This window comes from Amblyraja radiata, chromosome 7, assembly GCF_010909765.2.
Source record: "Amblyraja radiata isolate CabotCenter1 chromosome 7, sAmbRad1.1.pri, whole genome shotgun sequence".
Classification (NCBI taxonomy): domain Eukaryota; kingdom Metazoa; phylum Chordata; class Chondrichthyes; order Rajiformes; family Rajidae; genus Amblyraja; species Amblyraja radiata.
In genome coordinates, this window is record NC_045962.1 from 83,663,456 (window position 1) to 83,674,732 (window position 11,277).

General features: G+C 49.4%; 1 protein-coding gene across 3 annotated transcripts in view; it reads right to left on the reverse strand.

The window, feature by feature from the left end:
• The window catches only part of adcy5 (adenylate cyclase 5), a 266,316-nt gene extending 256,269 nt beyond the window's left edge, over nucleotides 1-10,047 (reverse strand). For all 3 annotated transcript variants that reach the window (XM_033024874.1, XM_033024873.1, XM_033024872.1), the window contains exon 1: nucleotides 9,086-10,047. In XM_033024874.1, the coding sequence (XP_032880765.1) occupies nucleotides 9,086-9,976 (891 nt within the window). In that variant the 5' untranslated portion in view covers nucleotides 9,977-10,047. The remainder of the gene's footprint in view (nucleotides 1-9,085) is intronic.
• Nucleotides 10,048-11,277: the final 1,230 nt, after the last annotated feature.

Genomic DNA, 11,277 nt, shown 5'->3' on the forward strand with positions numbered 1-11,277 from the left:
CGGTCACAGGGAGAACGTGCAAACTCCACACAGGCGGCACCAGAGGTCGGGATTGAACCTGTGTCTCTGGCGCTGTGAGGCAGCAGCTCTACCCGCAGCGCCATTGTGCCGTGCCCCAGCGACCAGATGAAAGAAAAGACTGATGTGCACGTACTGGAAGAAACAGGGAAAATAAAACCCAAAGCATTCGATGAGGACATCCAGAATTATATTTTATTTAATCAAATTTAACGGGGCTTCTTTTTTTTCTCCATATCTAATCCTCTCCCTCTTCCTCAGTCTCGTATATTGACCTGACAGTCACGGTATTCCTCCACCCCCTCTCTCCAACCTCCTCCGCTCCCCATTAATATCATAAATACTCGCCCACACATCCCGAGTCAAGAAAGGATCGGGCCTATTCTGCTGCAGGATTCGGGGGAGAGAGAGAGAGAGAGACAGGAGCAGAGATGGGGTTGCCATGGCAACCTGCCGTGGCACCGGGCCCCACAGCCAGCCACCAGACCTGCCTTTCTCACAACTGCGCTTGGGTAAGTCAATAAATGTCGAGTGTGGGAGGGGGGGGGGGGGGGGGGGGCCCAGGTACTTCATTGTTACCTTGCGGTGGGGGTGGGGGGGGGGGGGGGGGGGGAAACAGAACGCCTTACAGCGCTTGCAGCGCCGGAGACCCGGGTTCGATCCCGACTACAGGTGCTGTCTATACAGAGTTTGTACGTTCTCCCCGTGACCGCGTGGGTTTTCTCCGAGATCTTCGGTTTCCTCCCACACTCCAAAGACGTACAGGTTTGTAGGTTAATTGGCTTGGTACAAATGTAAAGATTGTCCCTTGTGTGTGTAGGGTAGTGTTAGTGTGCGGGGATCGCTGGTCAGAGCGGACTCGATGGGCCGAAGGGCCTGTTTCCGCGCTGTATCGCTAAACTACTGTACACTAAACTCGTCTTGCAAGCTACACCTTGGGAGTGCACTTCATCTTAAACAAAAAAAATCCTTTCCGACATTAGTGGCCAGACATTTAATACCACTAATGAGGCATTTGCTTAATGATGCCAGAACTCCATTTAAAACTGGGGAATGAGGAGCCAAGAGTACACCAGACCAAGGTTTATCATTTTAAAAAGGATTTTAATCAAAATGTTTTTAAAAATGGTGTTCCAGAAATCAAATTAATTAAGAGGCATACAGCACAGAAACAGGGCCTTCGACCCATGCTGACCAAGATGGCCCTATCTAAGCTAGTCCCAGTGGCCCGTGTTTGGCCCATATCCCACTGAAAATGTACTATCTATGCACCTGCCCATGTTCCTTGTAAATTCTGCTCTGGTATTTGCCTCAACTATAAGATCGTAAGACATAGGAGCAGAATTGGAACATTCGGCCCATCAAGTCCGCTCCACCATTCAATCATGGCTGATCAGTTTCTGCCTCTCATCCCCATTCCCCTGCCTTCTCCCCGTAACCTTCGACGCCGTTACTAATCGAGAAACCGTCAATCTCCGCTCTAAAAAATATCCATCGACTTGGCCTCCACAGCCATCTGTGGGAATGAATTCCACAGATTCACCACCCTCCAACTAAAAGAAATTCCTCATCTCTGCCACAGAAGGTAGTTGAGGCCAGTTCATTGGCTATATTTAAGAGGGAGTTAGATGTGGCCCTTGTGGCTAAAGGGATCAGGGGGTATGGAGAGAAGGCAGGTACAGGATACTGAGTTGGATGATCAGCCATGATCATATTGAATGGCGGTGCAGGCTCGAAGGGCCGAATGGCCTACTGCTGCACCTATTTTCTATGTTTCTATCTCCTCTCTAAAGGTGCATCCGTTGTCCTTTTGTCCTAGTTCTTTGCTAACTTCTTCCTCAACTACCTCCTCTGGCATCTCGTTCCATACAACCACCACCAGTGTCTGTGTGAAAACGTTGCCCCTAAGATTCCTATTAAATCTTACCCCTGTCACCATAAACATGTCCTCTTTTTATGATTCCCCCTAGTAAAATACCATGTGCATTCACCCCTATATATTCCCATCATAATTTTATACACCTCTATAAGATCATTAAATATAGAAGATTCCATTTGCCTCTGCCCAATATGTCTACTAGAAAAATAATACATTACCTACACAGTATAGTTTAGAGATACAGCACGGAAACAGGCCATTCGGCCCACCAAGTCCTTGCCTTGAACAGCCATGATCACATTGAATGGCGGTGCTGGCCCAAAGGGCCGAACGGCCTACTCCTGCATCTATTGTCTTTTGTAACTGGATCTCGGTACATATTGCACAGAATCCATCTGTGAGATTACATCTCTCCCTCTCTTTTGTTTAGTTTAGAGATACAGCGCAGATACATGCCCTTCGGCCCATCGAGTCTGCGCCGGCCTGCAATCCCTGCACAATAACACTAATCTACACACACTAGGGACAATTTACTATCATACCCCGCCTATTAACCTACAAACCTGCACGTCATTTTTTTTGGCGTGTGGGAGGAATCTGGAGATCCCGGGGAAAATCCATGCAGGTCACGGGGAGAACGTACAATCTCCGTACAGACAAGCGCCTGTAGTCAGGATTGAACCTGGGTCTCTGGCTCCGTAAGGCAGCAGCTCTACCGCTGCGCCACCATGCCGCCCTTTCTACAACATCAGAGTGGCACAGCTGGTAGTCTCGATTTCTCACAATGCAGAGATCCAGGTTCGATCCTGACCTCGGGTGCTGTCTGTGCGGAGTTTGCACGTTCTCCCTGTGACCGCGCGCGTTTCCTCCGGGTGGTCTGGTTTCCGCCCACATCCCGAAGACACGCTGGTTTGTGCATTCATTGGCCTCGTTAAAAATAATTGGCCCTCAGTGCATAGGGAGTCGATGAGAAATTAGCGCAAGGGAGTAATGAATGGTCAGCATGGACCCGGTGGGCCGAAGGGCCTGTTTCCATGCTACATCTCTACACTAAAGCTAGCGTAGCTGAGCTATTGGGAGAGCTGATAGGCAGAGCAAACTATAGGGAGAGGTTGAGCAGGCTTGGATTCTATTCCCTGGAGCGCAGGAGGATGAGGGGTGATCTTATAGAGGTGTACAAAATCATGAGAGGAATAGATCGGGTGGATGCCTCGTGTCTCTTCCCCTGAGTAGGGGAATCGAGGCCTAGAGGACATAGGTTTAAGGTGAAGGGGAAAAGATTTAATAGAAATCTGAGGGGTAACCTTTACACCCAAAGGGTGGCGGGTATGGAGGTAGTTGAGGCAGGGACTATCCCAACATTCAAGAAACAGTTAGACAGGTACACGGATAAGACTGGTTTGGAGGGATATGGACCAAGTGGGATATGGCAGGTGGGACTAGTGTAGCTGGGACACGTTGGCCGGTGTGGGCAAGTCCACACAGTATCACTCTATCTGTGACTCTAAACTAAACAATTGGCATTCATTGTTGCTTATCTCAGCCAATCCAGTTACAAACAGGACCATAAAGAGACCAAAGAAACACAACATGGCTCACCCAGTAACCGAATCAGCATCAGCGTTTAGATATTTCACACTGTTTTATTTAATTCCAATAAGACTGCAGCAACAAAAACATTTAAATTGCATCGAGCTTTGGCAAGATCGAGCTCGGGCGAGAGCACATTCAGACGGTATTCCGACGAAGAGATGTTTTTGCAACAGAAGGGGGAAAACTAAATACATGCAACAAACCATTTTGTAGCATCTTTGTGCCCAGCCCTTAGCAAGGGAGGCTGCTACACACAGATGTGGGAAAATTGCATCATTTCAGACCTATCAGCAACAATAAATAATAGTCGGGATCGATGAGAAAACTGCAAGAGGTTGTGTTTGTGCGAGAAAGGAAAAAAAAAAATAATTGTTGATGTTTTTCTTTTTGTACCGTGAAATGGAAGACAGGAAGAATGTCAGGGCTCCGGCACATCGAGCCTTCTCCCCTTTTGTCAGTAAAATGAGTGCATGGCTCAGCTTTATCTCTTGAATAGAACCCAGGGCAAGTCTGAGAGAATGCTGCAAAATGCAAGCATTTAAATACAACGATTTTCAATGGGTCACGCAAAACATTTTTTTTGTTGCAGAGTCAGGGGTGGCCTCAAAGATAACAGGGGAGCCCCGAGACTGACGGAGGAGGAAGCAACAATGTCAGGCATCGACAAAGGGCCACAGAATACATTATGTGGACGCAGGTCTGGTCTATGACGGCCACATGGTTGAAACACCCTGCCTAAAGCAGAGTTTGTTGGTCGCCCTTAACGAAGATTGTCAAGGGCTTGGACACACTAGAGGCAGGAAACATGTTCCCGATGTTGGGGGAGTCCAGAACCAGGGGCCACAGTTTAAGAATAAGGAGTAAGGAACATAGAAACTAGGTGCAGGAGTAGGCCAGTCGGCCCTTCGAGCCTGCACCGCCATTCAATATGATCATGGCTGAGTAAGCCATATAGAACTGAGATGAGGAAACACTTTTCCCCCCACAGAGAGTGGCGAGTCTGTGGAATTCTCTGCCTCAGAGGGCGGTGGAGGCAGGTTCTCTGGATGCTTTCAAGAGAGAGCTAGATAGGGCTCTTAAAAATAGCGGAGTAGGGGATATGGGGAGAAGGCAGGAACGGGGTACTGATTGGGGATGATCAGCCATGATCACAGTGAATGGCGGTGCTGGCTCGAAGGCTAAATGGCCTACTCCTGCACCTATTGTCTATTGCCCTAGTTTGGAATGTGCGTTGCGGGCGTCGGGAGGTTATGGGGAGAAGACACAAGACTTGCCCCTTGAAGTTACACACCATCCCCATCAGCAGATGTGGGTGTACTTGACTATGATAGCCCTTGAACCAAGTGAAGACATCCATTATAAGCCAGTATAATGGAGTAACTCGCAGTCCCTCATCCACAGATTTGGAAAGACTTGGAAAGAGTGCATGTGGAGAGGATGTTTCCCCCAGTGGATGAGTCTAGGACCAGAGGTCATCGCCTCAGAATAAATGGACCTTCCTTTAGGAAGACGAGGAGGAATCTCTTTAGTCAGAGGGTAGTGAATCTGTGGAATTTGTTGCCACAGAAGGCTGTGGAGGTCATCATTGGGTATTTTTAAGGCAGAGATAGTTAGATTCTTGATTAGTACGAGTGTCAGGGGTTATGGGGAGAAGGCAGGAGAATGGGGTTAGGAGGGAGAGATAGATCAGCCATGATTGAATATCGGAGTAGACTTGATGGGCCGAAAGGCCTAATTCTGCTCCTATCACAGGTTGAGCAGGAGATTGAGCACAATAGTTTTTGTTGTATAAACGTGCCCTAATAACAGGCAAAGCCCCCTTTATGAAGAGCATCTCACTCACCCCCAACAACCACAGGGCTCACCCGTAACGCAGCAGAAGCAAGAGGCAACTCCTCGCTGTTTTGACATCAATCCCTTGCCAACCCACATGCACAAAAGGATAACCTCTTTACGTCTTTGCACAATGAGGGTTTTTTCCCCTGAACCCATGTTATAGGAGCAGAATTTGGCCAATCGGCCCATCAGGTCTACTCCACCATTCAATCAGGGATGATCTATCATTCCCTCTCAACACCATTCTCCTGCCTTCTCCCCATAAAACCATGGCACCCGTGCTAATCAAGAATCTGTCAATCTCCTCCTTACAAAATATTCATTAATTTGGCCTCCACAGCCTTCTGTGGCAATGAATTCCATTGATTCACCACCCTCTGACTAGTCTAAAGAACTAAAGGTCAGGCAGCATCTCTGGAGAACATGGATAAATGGAGGGACGGGTAATGTTGAAGAGGCAGGGAGTCTACAGAAGATAAACAGGCCTTTTGGCCCACCGAGTCCATGCCGACCAGTATACTAGCAATAACCTACACACTGGGGCAATTAAGAATGTTTTACCAAAGCCAATTAACAACAGATTCACCACCCTCTGGCTAAAGAAAATCCACCTCATCTCCTTTCTAAAGTTACATCCTTTTACAATACAATACAATACAATTCAATTTATTGTCATTTGGACCCCTTGAGGTCCAAACGTTCTGAGGCTGTGCCCTCTTGATCTCATGGAGTCTAACTCAACAGTTGGAAGACCAGCCAATGTTGGCAGAAACCATTTGCCGACATGCCTAGACTACAGGGATGTGGCATGAGGCAACGACTGGGGTTTGTAAACGGCCTTGGGAGGAGTGCGGTTAGCCCTGCTTGTAACAATGGCCAGCACACCCTCCCCTCAACAGTTCCACGCCGTGTGTTTACAGGACTATTGAGTCATACCGTCCAAAGTAATTACCGTAAACAGAAGAACAAGAACACAAGCAGGAGGCAGGGCAGGACAAAATGTTTTGCAGGAAAAATGCTCCCCGTGTTGGGGGAGTCCAGAACCAGGGCTCACAGTTTAAGACTATGGGGTAGGTCATTTAGCACCGAGGTGAGGAAAAACTTTTTCCACCCAGAGAGTTGTGAATCTACGATACATAGAAACATAGAAAATAGGTACAGGAGTAGGCCATTCGGCCCTTCGAGCCTGCACCGCCATTCAATATGATCATGGCTGATGATCCAACTCAGTATCCTATACCTGCCTTCTCTCCATATCCCCTGATACCTTTAGCCACAACTACCTTCTGTGGCAGAGAATTCCAGAGATTCACCACTCTCTGTGTGAAAAATGTTTTTCTCATCTCGGTCCTAAATGATTTCCCCTTATCCTTAAACTGTGACCCTTGTTCTGGACTTCCCCAACATCGGGAACAATCTTCCTGCATCTAGCCTGTCCAACCCCTTAAGAATTTTGTACGTTTCTGTAAGATCCCCCCTCAATCTTCTAAATTCTAGCGAGTACAAGCCGAGTCTATCCAGTCTTTCTTCATATGAAAGTCCTGACATCCCAGGAATCAGTCTGGTGAACCTTCTCTGCACTCCCTCTATGGCAAGAATGTCCTTCCTCAGATTAGGAGACCAAAACTGTACGCAATACTCCAGGTGTGGTCTCACCAAGACCCTGTACAACTGCAGTAGAACCTCCCTGCTCCTATACTCAAATCCTTTTGCTATGAATTTGCTATGAATGAGATATGTGGAATTCTCTGCCACGGAGGGCAGTGGAGGCCAATTCACTGGGTGTTTTTAAGAGAGAGTCAGACTTAGCTCTTAGGGCTAAAGGAATCAAGGGATATGGGGAAAAAAGCAGGAACGGGGTACTGATTTAAGATGATCATATTGGCAGTGCTGGCCCGAACGGCCTACTACTGCACCTATTTTCTATGTTTCTATGTGTCTATTTGCGCTTGACACCAGAGTTCCTGTGCCATACACCAGCTCCCCTGTAGATTGTAGGCAGCGCCACAGAATTGTTTCCCCATTACATACAAATGGGTTCCAACCAGACCATCCCTTCAACATCCACTTCCCCTAGTACCTACGTGTAGGAAGGAATTGCAGATGCTGTTTTAAAACGGGATAGACACAAAATGCTGGAGTAACTCAGCGGGACAGGCGGCATCTCTGGATAGAAGGAGTAGGTGACATTTCGGGTTGAGACCCTTCTCTCGACCTGAAACGTCACCCATTCCTTCTATCCAGAGATGCTGCCTGTCCCGCTGAGTTACTCCAGCACTTTGTGTCTATTCCCTATTACCTACTTCCCATTCGACCACAAAGTAAGGGTCAGAAGCTTGACACCGAGAGGATCGAAAGTGCAAGAATTCACAATTTTTTTACATCCTCAGTCCACTAGAGACAAGCCAACAGCTGGAAGCAAATGGTGATCCTGAAATGGGGCCAGAATGTTGGTGGGACCATATCCAATGGCTTTTTTAAGCTCACCCTAAGCCAATGTTTGCCACATTATTGGTAGGACCATTCCCAATGGCTTTTTATCTCACCCAAAGCCAGCGGTTGGCTTAATTAATGCTATTGCATTACAAGGAATGTTTACGAGGATGTTCCCAGGACTAGAGAGCTAGACAGGGCTCTTAAAAATAGCAGAGTCAGGGGATATGGGGAGGAGGCAGGAACGGGGTACTGAATAAGGATGATCAGCCATGATCACATTGAACGGCGGTGCTGGCTCGAAGTGCCGAAATGCCTACTCCTGCACCTATTGTCTATTGACAAGAGGGTCTAAGCTATAGGTAGACGTTGAGTTGGCTGGGACTCTATTCCTTGAAGCACAGGAGGATGAGGGGTGATCTTATTGAGGTGTATAAAATCATGAGGAATAGATCGGGTAAATGTCCCGAGTCTCGTGCCCAGAGTAGGGGAATCGAGGACCAGAGGACATAGGTTTAAGGTGTAGGAGGAAAAGATTTAATAGGAATTTGAGGGGTAACATTTTCACACAAAGGGTAGTGGGTGTGTGAAACAAGCTGCTTGGGGAAGTAGTTGAGGCAGGGACTAGCCCAACATTTAAGAAGCAGTTAGACAGGTACATGGATAGGACAGATTTGGAGGGTACACAAAAATGCTGGAGAAACTCAGCGGGTGCAGCAGCATCTATGGAGCGAAGGAAATAGGCAACGTTTCGGGCCGAAACCCTTCTTCAGACCCGAAACGTTGCCCATTTCCTTCGCTCCATATATGCTGCTGCACCCGCTGAGTTTCTCCAGCATTTTTGTGCACCTTCGATTTTTCAGCATCTGCGGTTCCTTTTTAAACAGGTTTGGAGGGATATGGAACAAATGCTGGCAGATGGGACTAGTGCAACTGGGACATGTTGGCCGGTGTGGGCAAGTTACGCCGAAGGGCCTGTTTCCATACAGTATCACCCAAGGACTTTATGACTCTCGAGGGTAAGGGAGAGAACCTTGACACCAAGAAGATTGAAAGTCTTAACAGGTCCGAGGACTAAGTCGTAATGACAAAAGCAAACCAAGAACTGGAAGATGTTTCTCCCTGAATTGGGGAGAGATTGTTGGAGAGGTCATTCCCAATAGGTTTGATCTCACCCTAAGCCAATGTTTGCCTTAATTGTTGCATTGCATTACAACGGTGAGGAAGAGAACACTGACACCAAGAAGATTACAAGTCCTAACAGGTCCAAAGAGTTCAGTCACAATGGAAAATAAACATTGGAACCATGAAGCCAATGGATCTTACCTGCTTCCACAGGAAGGAATCGACCAGGTTCCTCGTCCAGGAGATGCCCAGGTGGATGGCGGAGAGGAGGATGCCACTGATCACGGCCGCTCGCATGCGGATGGGCAGCAAGGTGTAGATGATGTAGATGAAGAACACGGTCCACCAGACGCCCTCGGAGGCGGCGCGGGGCTCCATCTGGATGACCCCCACGCTCTCCACGGCCAACATGATCACCACCAGAAGGTAGCAGATGAGCCACATGTGGTCCTGGTGGAAGGCGTTGCGGTTGCAGAGGACGATCAGGAGCAGGTTGAGGAAGACGGAGGAGCCCAGGATCACAAGGTAGGCCACCTCTTTGCCGCCGGCGGCGCAGTAGAAAGCCAACATGACGACGCAGAGCAGGAGGAGAACGGCCATCAACATAGTCAAGCTGCTCTGGTTGAGCCGAAAGAAGTAGCGCTGGTACAACCGCTCCAGCTTCCTCGACTGGAATTTCTTGGACTGCAGGATACGCAGGAGTCCCTGGCTGCAGCCCACGAAGGAGAGGTCCACCTCCGAGGCCGAGGAGTTGCCATCGGCCAACCTGGAGTGGGCTCTCTCCTCCAGTCCCACCTCCACCGACCTGGGTCTCACCTCCCCGTCCAGGCGCACCACGTTGCCGCTGCTGCCCCCGGCCGCCGCAGAGCCCATCCTCTCCTCCTGCTGCCAAGCCGGCTTGGACCTCACGCTCATCCTGGAGCTCTTGGCCGCGAAGCCTCCTTGTCCGCCGTCCTCCCGCCAGCGCTTGTCCCGGCAATGGGCCGAGGTCGCCGCGCCGTTGGCTCCCTCCGCCCACGCCGCACGGTGCTCGGCGGCTCGCGGGTGGTGGACTCCGAAACCGGGCGGGCTCACACTGTTAGCCCTAGACATGGTCCCGGGGAGATAGAGAGGGGGGGAGAGAGGGAGAGAGAGAGAAGGGGGGAGAGAACGAGAGAGGGAGAAAAGGAGGAGAAGGAAAATGAGAGAAAGATAGAGATAAAATGGAGAAAAAGATAAGGGAGAGGGGAGAGAAAGAGTGGGGGGGGGGGAGAAATTAGGAGAAAGGGAAAGGAGATAGAATAGAGAGGAGGAAGGGAGTAGGCTGGAAAGATAAGGAGGGAAAGAGAAAGGGGGGGAGCGAGGAGGAGGATTAGAGAAGGGGAGAGAGGAGGGGGTGGTAGAGGAGGAGGGGGGAGAGAGGAGGAGGAGGGGGGGGGAGAGAGGCGGAGGGGGAGAGAGGAGGAGGAGGGGGAGAGGAGAAGAGGGGGGGAGAGAGAGAAGGAGAGCGAACCTTTTGTCTGCCAAACCCCCACCAGCTCCCACTCTCCGGCTCAGGCCGCGTTCAGTTGCCTCGCCATCCTACACACATACACACACTCTACGTTTCCCTGCCACAAATGTCTGAGCCGCCGAGTTCCTCCAGCACCCTTGTGTTTGTGTGTGTGACTTTTGCTCAAGATCCCAGCATCTGCAATCACCTTTGTGAACAAACTTATGAACAGTCTATTTCTCCCCACCTCCTCAAAACCTCTGTCTTCCCAATCCCATTAACAGCCGAGGCCAGTCCCCCTCCACTCCACACACACAACACACAAAAACAAATCCTCCAAATCCTGCTTTTTGTGGCTGTTTTTTTTTTTTAAACTTCAAATTCCTCTGGTTCTGAGGATGTTACACGTTGGTATCAGGGCACAGGCGATTCTTCAATTAAATCCAGCTGTAAAAATATCCCAGGGGAGTCGGTCGCCTTTATCCAAACATTGACTGCTTTAAACTGAAAGTTGACAGTCCTGGATACAAAACGATACAAAAGACAGTTGGATCCCGCGAGTTAATTCCACTGAAGAAGAAAACAATGATCCGCAAGAGTCAATGATTCATGGAGCCGATGCCCTCGGTCGTCCTGCAAGGAATGGTCTCGCCACGATGTTCACCCTTTCCCTTTCCATACTGGGAAGTAGTTACGATTCTTGAAGTCGTCCATCCTTATGGCAGCGGAGAGGAGGAAGAAAATATGACCATTGATCGGGCTGCCTGGGCTGGGCTGGGCGGAGCGCTGTGGGGGCTGGGGCTGGGGCTGCCTCTTGCTAGACAGAGAACACCGAGGCGCATCGATCAGGCAGCGGGTAGCAGCAGAACAACTCCAGCCCTCTGTCGGCAAACCATCTCTTGACCTTCCTCTTCACGGCCCT